The 14,610-nt window shown below is 37.3% G+C and overlaps 1 protein-coding gene across 3 annotated transcripts in view; it reads left to right on the top strand.

The window, feature by feature from the left end:
* Window positions 1-12,421: 12,421 nt before the first annotated feature.
* Window positions 12,422-14,610, top strand: part of LOC108354668 (probable phospholipid-transporting ATPase VD) — a 361,569-nt gene continuing 359,380 nt past the window's right edge. For all 3 annotated transcript variants that reach the window (XM_017605863.1, XM_017605848.1, XM_017605855.1), the window contains exon 1: window positions 12,422-12,476. In XM_017605863.1, coding sequence (XP_017461352.1) covers window positions 12,449-12,476 — 28 coding nt within the window. In that variant the 5' untranslated portion in view covers window positions 12,422-12,448. The remainder of the gene's footprint in view (window positions 12,477-14,610) is intronic.

Raw genomic sequence — 14,610 nt, 5'->3', positions numbered from 1 at the left:
GCACTTAACGCCATAAACGCTGTGCTAGAACTATTCTCGTTGCGTTGAACCTGTCAAAGGCGTTTGACACCGTCAGCCTCTCCACGCTGCTAGAAGACATAGAGGCCTCCTCTCTCCCACAGAGGCTCAAAAGGTGGTCGGCGAATTATCTAAGTGGTCGACACTCGTCGGTAATGTTTAGTTGCAAATCGAGTGGACCTAGAAAAATAAAACAGGGGGTTCCACAGGGTGGTGTCCTTTCCCCATTACTGTTTAACCACTACAATTCAAAGCCCCCTCAACCACCAGAAGGGAGTCTCGATTGTCTCCTATGCTGACGATTGTTCGATAATGGCGTCTGGGAATGGAATTGATGACTTGTTGCGAAAGTAAACGGGTATCTCTCCGAGCTTTCTCGCTTCTTCACTATTAGGAGCCTAACCCTACAAAATCCTCTGCGACCTTGTTCAGTACCTGGTCAGACTACCGCTGGGAATTTACTTCGATGATACACCAATTCCGACGGTGAATAACCCCAAAATACTCTGAGTAATCTTCGACAGTCTGCTCTCCTTCTCTTCGCACGCAACCGCTATTGTCACCAAAGTACAGACATTCCCACGACAGCCGGTTCTACGTACCCGAATTACTCGCGTTTTAACTGTAACGGACTCCAGAGTAAAATCGAGCAGATAACTGTCTTCATGGAAAGGCTAGGAAAATTAATAGCTGCGGTCCAAGCGACGAAGTTGCACGGAATTCAACAACAAGGTTGACTGTATACAAACTTTACCTCAACAAGGTTGAATTTCGTACAACTTCGTCGCTTGGAGCGCAGCTATTAATTTTCCTGGCTTTTCCATGAAGACAGTTATCAGCTCGATCTTGCTCTGGAGTCCGTTACAGTTAAATTGTAGCACCTTTGTGTGCCTTGGGAGACCAATTGTGATGTGTGTAGTTAAGGAATTGTGTTGCCTGCCGGCTCCCTGCTGTATGTGCCACAAAAGTGGGTGCTGCCTTGTGGTGGTGGTTGGCGGCGTCGCGGGGGAGGTATGCGACTGGGCAGCACAGCTTGGGCCCACATAGTCACTCGTCCAATCACGCGTGTTGCGAAGTGCAGAGCATGCCCTAAAGTGGCACCAGCCAAGGCAGTAGTTGCACTTGACTGATGTCACGTTACGGTATATTCTGGACTGACAAACCGAGCAGATTGTCGGAGGGACGAGGAGTTGCCGGCGGCGGTGTGTGGGTGCTATTGTGTTCGTTTCTATGTCTATTGTTGTGTTGTGTTGGGGTGTGGGTGTGTTGGTTCTGTGCTGCACGGGCGGGTGGTGGTTTGCCGTGGTGGTCCATTGCCGGTGCGTAAGTAGGCCCGAGCAGTTACGGAGATGACTCCACCCGTCACAGGCATTGCAACTGATCGAGGTAAAGTTTGTATATAGTCGTCTCTGGGCTACGCAGCAGGTGCAAGTTTCTGGCCCTGGGTTGGACTCTATGCCAGCCCTGAGCAGAAGGGTACGCAGCAGATGTAACCCTAGTAACGAGCAACGTTTGATGGATATCGCCGACCTAAACGGGGTTAGATCGCCAAAACAATAGCCCTTGGTCGGGTAAAACCCGAGTCATTCCGGTACGTAGAACCAGCTGTCGTGGGAATGTCTGTACTTTGGTGACAATAGCGGTTGCGTGCAAAGAGAAGGACAGCAGACTGTCGAAGATTACTCCGAGTATTTTGGGGTTGTTCACCGTCAGAATTGGTGTATCATCGAAGTAAATTCCCAGCGGTAGTCTGACCAGGTACGGAACAAGGTCGCAGAGGATTTTGTAGGGGAGAGGGTTAGGCTCCTAGTAGTGAAGAAGCGAGAAAGCTCGGAGAGATACCCGTTTACTTTCGCAACAAGTCATCAATTCCATTCCCATACGCCATTATCGAACAATCGTCAGCATAGGAGACAATCGAGACTCCCTTCTGGTGGTTGAGGGAGCTTTGAATTGTAGTGGTTAAACAGTAATGGGGAAAGGACACCACCCTGTGGAACCCCCTGTTTTATTTTTCTAGGTCCACTCGATGTGTCTCTAAACATTACTGACGAGTGTCGACCACTTAGATAATTCGCCGACCACCTTTTGAGCCTCTGTGGGAGAGAGGAGGCCTCTATGTCTTCTAGCAGCGTGGAGTGGCTGACGGTGTCAAACGCCTTTGACAGGTTCAACGCTACTAGTATAGTTCTCTCACAGTGTTTATGGCGTTAGCAAAGCCTCTAGTATCTTCACTACCGGGGAAAGGAGTGTTCTCGGACGATAAGATTCTCCTTTGTTGGCTGGTTTCCCCGGTTTGAGCAGTGGGACCACTCTAGCCATCTTCCAGATGTCTGGGATGATGAGAGTGGCTATTGATAGATTGGGGACCTCCGTTAGGTACGCTACTCCCGCAGGACTCAAAATTTTCAGCATCAACATGCATATTCCGTCGAGCCTCATGGCTTTGGAGGCCTTTGCCTTCTCGATGGCTACCTGAACTTCACCGCTAGTGAGACAAGAGCGGCACAGGTTGTTGCAGTTTGTGCAGCCTTCTGGTCACCGAAAGAAATTTAGACCCTGTTTTCGTGCTTCGGTATTCGGTAAAGTAAATACAGCGTGCAAAAGAAAAAACAATACTAGAGTTCACTCTTTAAGGCAAAACTGTGTGCGTTTGGGCGAAAGTGCGAAAATGTGAAATATTCGTCAGTTTTTGTGCAACATCACAGCAACAAATATTTGAAACCGCGCTGTGGCTGAACTGTTTGAAATATCGCAGCCAAAGCAACAACACAGTTCACGCTTTTGTGCAAAGCAAAGCGCTCATTTTTGCCTTTCGCATTTTCGCGTCAAAGAGTGAGCTCTGGTAGTGCTTAATCATTACTTTGACTCACGCGTGTTTTAGCTAGTTTTGGGATTACAGTGAGCGGGTATTGTTTCAGATCAGATAAAACACTACAGTAACTTTTATTATAATATATCTTATTCTGAGAAATACCCAACAGATATAGCGATTTTGACCATATACCTAGGAAACTATGCATAGTCACCAAAATCAAAAGTTCCTGAGACATGGCCATGTGTGCTTTTATATGCATATTTCCATAACCACTTCAAGATACATATCAAAATGCCCAGAACTCAATGTTAAAGCTAATCAAGTAGATAATGTGAATCTACAAGCCAATTGATAAGAATTATATAATTATATAGACTCTGTTCCTTTTAGCTAACCATATTTTATACGCTATTAAACAGTGTATAATACCTTCTTAAAAGTAAAACAGTCAATATAAAGACTTAATGATGCATACACTTATACACCATTTAGATTGTTGGAAGGTTTCAATGACTTGTTAAAATTTAAAGAAATAGAATAGTGTATAACACGGGTACACTATTTCATTTCAAATTTTGTTTGCATATGGGCGAATCCGAGAAGTAGTCAACCAAAATCGGAAAAAATACATGCAATTAAAATTCTCGCATTTTTGTGTCAAAAATGGCATAGTACAAAATATACATATTTCATATTTCGTTTTACACTTATATGAGAAATTTGATTTGTCCCTGTTACTTCTTGAAACAAAGGCCTCAATAGACATGGTTTTAAGCACTATATCTCTTAATTAAATACATCAATATCGATAAAAATAAATAAATTTTTTCAACGCCAAAAAGAGTAACGTCCGGTTGACTTTGATGGTCACATCAAAATCGCTTCCTTTTTCAGTAACGTCCGAACATAAATTTCGAAGGCAAATACACCGGCATTAATTAAAATTCAACTACTTCCATTCCATTATTTTGTTCTCCTTTAAACCTTCCCTTATACCACAAAAGATTTTTATCTCATAATTTTTTTGTCGCCAAAAAAGTTAAAAGAAGCGTCCGAACGTAACGTCCGCAACGCTAGGATTTGCCGATATTCAGAAAAATGAGGTTTCAAGCTGCCTGTGAAAGTTATCAGCAATATAATGAAGTAAAATACTTTACGTTATTTTAACATTACAAGAATTTCGTTGGGATTTGCTTAATGATAGTGCAAGTGTACCATACACCATTTGTAAACAATTGTAGTACTTACACTATTATTATACAATTCCGTTTTTCGCGAATAAATTAGTGAGCCAAAAATATATTTAAGAAAACTAAAGATTTTTCTAATTGGTTAAAGTAGGGTTGGACGGCAGAACAGCTCGCGCGCAAGCAGGTGCTAGATGTGGGGTACAGGGATGAAAAAGTAGGTACAATTGTACCTTTTTCCGACGTTTGATGACTTAAAGGTACATTAGGTACAGCCACTAGATTTTAGGTACAATCATCTTTTGATCAGATGCATTTTTAGTTTTTTTTTTTCTTTTTCCTTTACCGTGCTAATATATTTACTTGTAGGCACGGGAGAAGCTTCGCTTTCATTTTGAAGAATAAACAATTCTAAATAAAAGTGGTCAAAAGGAAGAATTTAAAAAAGTCATATTAAGTATTATCTTAAACATCTTACACTGTTTTTAGAGCAGCTACTACGAAAAATTAACACTTTACTTAGCTATCCTCAAATTCGTAATTTTTTTCTATTAATCTTAACTCTTATTTTCACTAAGTCAAATTCAATGGCATTTGCGGTCAAATAAGTGAAAACAAATTGTCAAATGAGACTAAAAAATGGTATTTTGATTGATTTAGATCATAATAGGCCTTCAGGCGTGTACATGCGCTGATAAAGTGGCTATTTGTAAGTTTTTGGCCCATAATATCAGCGGTAAAAGTAGGGATAAAGGAAAGAAAGTTGTGTCAAAATATGTCAAAAAATTTTGTTGTCAAAATATGACATAATGAAAACCATACAGTTAGGGATGCAACATCGCTCTTAAAAACATCGATGTTCCCGCAACAAACATCGATGTCAAAAAACATCGGTTATAAAAACGATACATCGATGTTTTACCGATGTTTTAATATCTCATCTACTACACGAAATAAAATGTAGCCTGAAATATTTTTTAAACTCGAAAGAACTAGATTCACATATCCGCTGCAAACCATAACTTTATACAAAACTTTGAAAAATTCAACACATTTTTATCTTAATTTTGAACTTTTTTATCTGTATTTTTAGAAAAAGCCGCTAAAAATCGCCTTGATTTTTAACCTCTTATTTGAAAAAAAAAACGCAAAAGCCGCCAAAAAAATCATTAAAAATCAAAGCGATTTTTAGCCGCTTAAAACTTGCACCTGTTTTATTATTATGATGTATCTTAAATATGTAAATCTTATTTATTTAAATATGAATAAACATTTTGAAATTAGTTCAGAAAACAAGCTTTGATAATCTAGTCCCGAAAAGCCTGCTTCTATCCTGAATGATGGTTGCACCAGCTTCCGAAAACAAGCGCTCGCTTGCCACTGGTCGTTCGGCACAATACGAACGGAGTGAGTGAACGATGTCGCTGTTTTTCACTTTCCTAGTCGATGTATCGACGATGTATCCTCCAGCAAAACGTCGATATTAACATCGATTTTTTTGGACGAAATATCGATGTTTTGAAAACATCGATGCATCGTTTGCATCCCTACATACAGTCCAGTGTCTGGGATGTCTTCAAATTTCATATTTTCTTTAGATGAGAACTATAGCTATTTGACCCATATTCGCTTTTTGATTTCTGGAAATATATTTAAAATCCTTTCGAAGTTACTTACGGCAATTTGATTATTTTCTAGCAGGCTTTTCCTGTTGTTTTATAAAAAGCTGGATAAAGAAGTATACTTCGCAAAATGTGTTTTTTGTCTTTTTCGCCAATATTTTTCAGTAGTAAAAATTAAACAAAAAGAACGCTTCTTCGATTCCCATTAGACTATAGTCTATAGATATAGGCTCAGGTAAAAAAAAAAACCTAATCATGTTTAAAGTACATCCATCTTTTGTATTCATGTTAAAAAAAAAAATGTATAATAAAACTACAAATGAATGATGTAAATTTTTTTAGGTACAATCTGAAATTTCCATTTTTCATCCCTGGTGGGGTAAAACCTAGTGTTGAGCAGTATCGGTGCCAAAGGTACTCAGAACTCGATTCTCAAAAGGATCGACGGTACCCGATTTTTAAAAGTATTGATACTGAGTACTCCAAAGAACTCAGTACTCACAAAAGAACTCGAAAATACTCAGTACTCATAAAAGGAACTCGAAAGTACTCAGAATTTAAAAGAACTCTGAAGTACTCAGTACTCAAAAATGCTCTGTTCCATTAATCGCTTTGATACATGTACTCAGGATCGAATCAAGGTACTCAGTATTAAGTGTCGAATAGACTTAAAAAGTACTGAGTTTTATTTACATTTAACGGGATTCAGAAATGATTGTACAGTACAGTTAGCCATTTGACGTAATTTGGGATTCATATATTAATTTAAATAAAATACTGCCAGCTTGTGAGATTTCTACACTTACAGGTCTATTCTGCGCTGGTAATAAAAAGTTTGTAACCGGTAAATAAACAACTTTTAAATCCTTTTCGCATTCTGTGTACTCTTTAACCGGTAAGTAAATTTTGTTACCATCTCATAAGCTGGTAACAAATTATTGCCCCGTGAAATATGCAATGCCTGGATTTGCACAATTCTTCATAGATGAATTGCTGAATATTTTAACTGCATTACCAACGTACCTAGAATCACGGTGACAAGAACTGGTAACATTTTTGGTAATACAATTTTCCGGTTACAAAATCTTCGGTAAAGTGCAGAATAGACCTGTAAGTATTGAAACCAACATGTGTATATTTTAAGAAAGTACTCAGTACTCTGAAAAATACCCGATCCTTAAAAGTATCGATACCATTTGTTCGTAAATAATGCCTGGATTATTATGGAAGTAACGGAACGGAGTGAACTGTCACTTAATTATCTATTGTATGGGCAATGAATTCAAACGATTATAATGCACTTGAACGCAATGTAAAAGGAAAGCATCTAAAATCAATAGATCCTTACGAATTCGCCGCGATTTGTTACGATTCGCCCCGTGCATCATAACCAAGGTATAAGAGAGCAGAGCGCTGCTAGTAAGCTCAGTCGGTAGCAAACCGTTTTATAAAAAGGTTGTTTTGCACATGGTTGTTCTTTTTTCCAAGCAAATTTTCTAAAGAAAAATTATGTGTACAACATACCCCTCCATTTAAAAATTTGCCACCAACTGAACGCTGACAATCGGTGCTGCCACTTTACCAAAATTACCACATATTTAAAAAATCTACCACAATTTTACTGAAATAAGATTATTAACCTAATTCACCGAAATGTTGCCTTCATAAAAGTTGAACAGCAAATTTTTCCCCTGAATTTAAAAGTCAGAATATTGTGTTAGTTAAAGAGCTGAAGGTGCTGGCAAGCATTTCAAAATTTCTATCCTTCTACATGAAGGATAAATGCTGGTTTTCACTAAGTCAAATTCAGTGGCATTTGTCGACAAATAAGTGAAAACACGTTGCTAAATGGAATAAAAAAACGGTTTGTCTATTGACTTAGATCAGAATAGGTTTTCAGTCGTGTACATGTGCTGCTAAATTGACTATCTGTCTGCTGTTGGCCCATAATATACTCGGGAAAGGTATGGGAAAAGGAGATAAAGTTGTATCAAAATATGTTGCCAACATTTGTTGACAAAATATGACAAACCAGTCTAAATCTGCATTTACAAAAATGTTGCCCTTTCACAGTGCAAAATGTGTTTGATGTTACACTCAACCAGTGTTACCGTTGTGCGACTAAAGTGTCAAATTTACACTTTTTGAAGATCGATGCCCCCCTGACACCGACTTTTTAAAAAAGGCTTATTTTGAAACTTAAAAAAAAAATCATCCGACTTTTGCCCCTTTTATTTGATTTAAAATTCTATATACACATTTTGACAATTCTTTCATAAATTATATTTTTCTTACGTGTTTAAAAATGCTTTTAGTATTTACTATTCAAAGGCACTTAAAAATTACATCTCTGGCCAGATTTTGACTGATTTCAGCCTTTTTATTATGTCAAACATTTTCCGAATAAATGTCCAGCAGTTATTAATATATACCTCATCAATGGGTTATTATTTTAGGAGAAAAAAATGTTTTTGACAGAAAATGATGATCTCCATTAATAGTTAATTTATTAAAAATAATGAGGCACAGTCACAGTACTATGTCTCCATTGAGTGCCAGTTTTTCAGTGCACGACCGGGGTTTAAACTAAGTTTAAACGCCCGATCTGGCTGGTTTAAACTTAGATCAGCCAATCAAATGTCAGCCAGCTGTTCAATTTAAACTCAGTTTACTTAATCTAAGTTTAAACTGGCCATGAGAGATTTAGCTAAGATTTTATAAATCCAGTTGCTAAATCACAACCGTTGCTTATGTATGATTTTATAACTACAGTTGCGGACATTGAAATACAGACAGGTAAAAGTAAGGTACCAGGAGCGGAGTTTCAATATGTGAATTCTTAATACTATTGGCTTCTTATTCGTGGTAAATATGTATATATTATACATACATGGTTTCAAAAATGTACCGAATAGTACTGTAAGAATAACATTTGCGGAAAGAAAAATTTGTAAAGAGCTGTTGGGGAAATCATCTCTTTTCTTCATAAGAGGGTACAGAAAATCCAATCGTGGGCCTTTGGGATATCATGAAGAACTTGCTAGAATTTCTTTAGTAGATTTCAGTTCTAGAGGATGTTTGGCGCAATGTTATCGAAGCAGAACCATTACCGAATTTTATAAATTTGATGTCGCAGCGCGTAAAAGATTTATAGAAAGCGGAGAAGACTGCATGATATTATCATAAAAAATATTTTCTGGTTGGTTCAAAGTTATGCGGTAACATACATAAAAAAAAAACAAAACAAAAATAATAAAATAAAAAAAAATAAAAAAAAAAATATTCCGACGAACTAATAACCTCCTCCTTTTTTGGAAGTCGGTTAATAAACAAAGTTATGTAAATATTAATTATTTGCCTTTAAACTAACCAACTTAAAAAAAAAACACGCCTGAAAATACGGATATGACGTGTGTCAANTTGCCTTTCTATAATCAAGACGTTGCCATTTTTAACTTTATTTTCTTTTTCGATGGTCATATAATTGCCTTTTTATAATCAGGCAGTATTAAAAAGAATTTTTAACCATCGAATAAACAGTGAGTTAGGTATTTGCAAATTATTTTTATTTGCAAATAGCTTACCCAGCAAACAATTTCATATAAAAATAAATGTTTTGTAACCGTTCAAATATAAGCAAAACACTTGTAAAACGCTGCTGTGACATTTGCAAAACGCATCAAAGTAAGCGCTTTATAATCGAAACGCGCCCATTGTTATAAGCTTTAAAATGACGATTGCAAAACATGTTTTTTTAAGACACGTAATAACTCGACTTTAAAGCCGCTTTTGACAGCACTAAAAGGAGTTGCCTATACGCCGCTATGTCTGAATTTGGCATCCCCTCAAAACTCATACGGCTGTGTAAAATGACGTTGAGCAATACCACCAGCTCCGTCAGAATTGGAAAAGACCTCTCCGAGCCGTTCGCCACAAAACGGGGTTTCAGACAGGGCGACTCCCTTTCATGTGACTTCTTTAATCTGATGTTGGAGAAGATAATAAGAGCTGCAGAACTGAACCGCTCAGGAACAATTTACTACAAGAGCGTGCAATTGCTGGCTTATGCCGATGACATCGACATCATCGGTAACAAAAACCGCGAAGTCTGTTCTGCCTTTTCCAAGTTGGATAGGGAAGCAAAGCGCATGGGTCTGGTGGTAAACGAGGACAAGACGAAGTATCTCCTGTCATCAAACAAACAGTCAGCACATTCGCGCCTTGGCACCCACGTCACTGTTGACAGTTACAATTTCGAGAAAGTAGAGAATTTCGTTTACTTGGGAACCAGCATTAACACCGATAATAATGTCAGCATTGAAATCCAACGTAGAATCACTCTTGCCAACAAGTGCTACTTTGGACTGAGTAGGCAATTCAGGAGTAAAGTCCTCTCTCGACGTACGAAAACCACGCTCTATAAGTCACTCATCATGCCCGTGCTGGTATATGGCGCAGAAGCATGGACAATGACAACATCCGATGAGGCGGCTCTTGGGGTGTTTGAGAGAAAGATTTTGCGGAAGATTTACGGTCCTTTACGCGTTGGCGACGGCGAGTACCGCAGACGATGGAACGATGAGCTGTATGAGCTTTACAACGATATGGACATAGTGCAGCGAATTAAAATACAGCGGCTCCGCTGGCTTGGTCATGTCGTTCGAATGGACACCGACGCTCCAGCTCTGAAAGTATTCAACTCGGAACCCGCTGGTGGTAGCAGAGGAAGAGGGAGGCCCCCACTGCGATGGAAAGATCAGGTGGAGAAGGACTTGGCTTCAATTGGCGTCAGTTGGCACAGAGGAGAAACGACTGGCGTACTTTGCTGAACTCGGCCAAAATCGCTTAGGCGGTTACAGCGCCAAAAAAGAAGAAGAAGAAGAATAACGCGTTTTGCAAATGTGTCAAGTAAACGTTTTATAATTAATTTGAATAATTTGTATTTGTAATTCTTTATTTGTATAATTAATTTGTGCTCCTGCGCACATACTTTTTCACTTACTTTGTATCAGTAAAAATTCACTATTTTCACTTCTTTACTTCTCAGAAATCAAAACTAGAATGAGATACAAATTTATTGTTTGATTACGCTGAAAAATAACAATAAAACTAGTCGACATTTTTAAAACGGTTACCTTGCCTAGCAAAATCTAAACGACATTCGCAAAACACTTACAATACCAAACATTTTGTAAATGTCGAACTTACAACGCTTGCAAGAGCCTTATTCATGTAAGCTTACTTCAAGCTTGGTTTAAAATGCTTGCAGTAGCCTATTTAAGCAAGCTTATTTTAAGCTTGATTTGCAAAACGATTACCAAATTGTTTGCTGGGTTATAACAGCTCATACTGATATTGACTTCGGCAAAACAGTATTCCGAGTGAACGTGCACGAAACCAGCAACCGCCGTATTTGATCGACTGCCGAAAGCACGATACTGCATTTGGACGGTTACCGAAAGCGCGAGAGCTCTGTTGGACGGTTGCCGAAAGCATGACAGCTTATTGGGACGGCTGGCGAAGCAAGACGCCGAAGTTCATTTGTTGCAGAAGCCGTTTGACTTGTTGCTGAAAGCAACATTTCATTTGTTGCTGAAGGCATGTTTGATGGGTTGCCGAAGTCATGATACTGTATTTCAAAAACAATTCAACGACATTTGCTTGTTTGAAATGAAGCATGATTCAATAATACAAGGTTGGATAAATATTGACATTAGTGTCAATCGACTGCCTTGTAAGGTTGCATTTGCGAAGGAAAGAGAAGCGGGTAACAATTTTATCTCCTTTTGTGAAAAGGTAGTAGGAAAAGTAAGTAGTCTGGTAGTGCTGGAAATGCGTTTTTGTATACAAATTGAATTAAATACATATATAAAGAAGATTCCACTGGTCTACACAATAGACAATAAATTAACTTTTTATGGCCACATAAATATTAAAAATGAAATAAATGGATATACACATAAAATTCTTGCCAAAGAAAAATCTTTGAAATCTTTGAAGAAATGTTCCCAAATATTCAAAATAAACCATGGTTTCATTGAAATTCCAGTATAATTAAACAAAATTAATGGAATTCAAACAAATCCTTTATTCAAAGGGACTATATGAAGAATTATACAAATAGTAAAGATGCAGTTGATTTAATGCATATAAATTAATCTTTTAAAAATTATTATATTTGTTGCATTTAAATATTACATGTTCAATATCTTAAATTGAGTTACATTTGTATTTTTTTTTTAATTTTAATTTTTTAGTAATGTTTTCTACTTTTTCCTCCAATCAGTCTTGCTAATCATTATATTGGTTACATTTAAAAGTTATATCTTCAATATCGCAATTTAATTACATTTAGTTATTTAAAAATCTAATTTTTGCGGAATGTTTTTTATTTTTTTCTCCAATCAGTCTTTTTAATCATTATATCGGTTAAACTTTAAAAATATGTCTTTAATATCGCAATTCAATTACAATTCGTTTTTAAAAATGTTAATTTTTTGTAATGTTGTGTACTTTTTTCTGCAGTCACTCCCAATGAGCAGAAAAAAATATCTTTATTAACTTACTTGTAAATATGCAAAGGCTGCACTTGACCAACTCAAACGCTGCACTGGTAAAAATACATGCACCAGCAAACGTGGACGGACACCCAAGTGATCCTGACTTTCACAAGAGAATATATTTATTATTATTTGTATTTTCTGCACCAGCCATACGTGGACGGACACACAGGGATCCTAGCATGCAAAACTTACATGCAACGGCTGCACTTGTTGTAAAACGCTACTTTTTGAATACAAATTATGAATAACTCCGATACCCTGCAAATAAGTATGTAAATTATTATTGTAATTCAAAATATTTCCATTATTTTTGATTTTGTTGCCATTCTTGAGTTTGCCCAATAAGAAAATGAATTTCCATGAAAATATCGGCAGTGTTGCCTGTTGAACTTTTTATACGAAGACAATATTTCTTCTTGTATTTTAGTAGTAGTTTCTACAAATCAAAAAAGAAGGCAACACAGGCTAAAGCAGAATGCGGGAGCGAGACAACTGCCAACCTTGTATTATTGAATCATGGAAATGAAGCATTGATATGTACATACATACATACATACGTACGTATACACATTCCTTACAACTAGCCTGCCAACACGTTCTTGGCGCCAGCAGAGAGTAAAGCAATTGAATGGTAGACGCGCTATAAATACATACATACATACGAGACGATAAATTACCCTTTACTACATTCGTCGTGCTTTCGGCAACAAGTCAAATGGCTTTCAGCAACAAGTCAAACGTCTTCTGCAACAAATGAACTGCGGCGTCTTGCTTTGCCAACCGACCCAATGAGCTCTCATGCTTTCGGCAACTGTTCAAATGCCGCGTTTGCTAGTGACCGTCACGCGTGAGCGCTAAGCTCGGCACGTTTTGCTATCACATTCTTAATAGTGAATCAAAAACGCTCCTAGAAGTTTTGTGTACGTGTGATTTTTCAAACCAAATAGTTTGCCTGCTTGCTCGTATGCGAAAAGATTAGCTTGACTACTTACTCATATGTGAAAGATAGCTCGCACGAAAAAACAATAGATGACGGTCCAATCAAAAATTATTACAAGTGTGTTAGTAACACCATAAAATTTGCGTTTGTGTTGGAGTTTCGGTCACGCTATGTTAGCACTACATACTAAATTTTGTTCGAAAAAGGGTCAACACAATTTTTTCCAGAAAAACGAAAGCTACAAATTTTTTCTTTTCACAACAAATTTTAAAGTTAACAAGTAAGAAAGTCTAAGTTCGGGCGGAGCCGAACATTAAATACCCGGCGCAAGTATTAAATATATGTTTTTTCACCTTTCCGAAACCTTCGGCTAGATGGTAAGCCGGGGTGTATCAATTTTGAGTAAATTAGCGTCCTAGAATTTCGAAATATTGAAGTTTCAAGAATTTCTGAAATTTACCGTTATATGAGAAGCGGGCGTTATTTTAGTCCGATTTCAATAATTTTCAACGTTTTGCTTATATGTGGCAAGCACAATAACCACACCGAGTTTGGTACAAATTGGTATAACGGTTACCGATATACTTATATCTGATCATAAGTGGGCGGTGCCACACCCATTTTCCAAAATTTTACCATAAACGTATTTCTTGGTAAAGAAATGTTGCAAGCATCAATTTTGAATCAATTAGCTTTAATATTTACTGATTTATCGAAGATTTTGTATTTCTCTAAATTACCGTTATATGGGATGTGGGCGTGGTTATTGTCCGATTTTAAAAAGTTTCGGCGATTTTTTAGCTGTACCAAGGCCAACAACTGTGCCAAGTTTGGAAGAAATTGGTGCAGCGGTTACCAAGATATGCACATGTAACCATAAGTGGGCGTGGCTACGCCCATTTTCCAAAAATTTATAATATTCTTATTTTTCGTCTAAAACTTATTATTATCAATTTTGAATGAATAATCTCCAGTAGTTACTAAAATATCGCAGTTTTCGTATTTCTGAAAATTACCGTTATATGGGAAATAGGCGTGGTTATTGCGCGATTTTAAAAANCATTCTTAATAGTGAATCAAAAACGCTCCTAGAAGTTTTGTGTACGTGTGATTTTTCAAACCAAATAGTTTGCCTGCTTGCTCGTATGCGAAAAGATTAGCTTGACTACTTACTCATATGTGAAAGATAGCTCGCACGAAAAAACAATAGATGACGGTCCAATCAAAAATTATTACAAGTGTGTTAGTAACACCATAAAATTTGCGTTTGTGTTGGAGTTTCGGTCACGCTATGTTAGCACTACATACTAAATTTTGTTCGAAAAAGGGTCAACACAATTTTTTCCAGAAAAACGAAAGCTACAAATTTTTTCTTTTCACAACAAATTTTAAAGTTAACAAGTAAGAAAGTCTAAGTTCGGGCGGAGCCGAACATTAAATACCCGGCGCAAGTATTAAATAT

The sequence above is a fragment of the Rhagoletis zephyria genome, unplaced genomic scaffold (genome assembly GCF_001687245.7).
Source record: "Rhagoletis zephyria isolate East Lansing unplaced genomic scaffold, Rhagoletis_zephyria_1.1 Rzeph_scaffold_00158, whole genome shotgun sequence".
In the NCBI taxonomy this organism is placed as follows: domain Eukaryota; kingdom Metazoa; phylum Arthropoda; class Insecta; order Diptera; family Tephritidae; genus Rhagoletis; species Rhagoletis zephyria.
The sequence above is the reverse complement of the archived record's forward strand: the minus strand, read 5'-3'. Positions and strand labels throughout refer to the sequence as shown.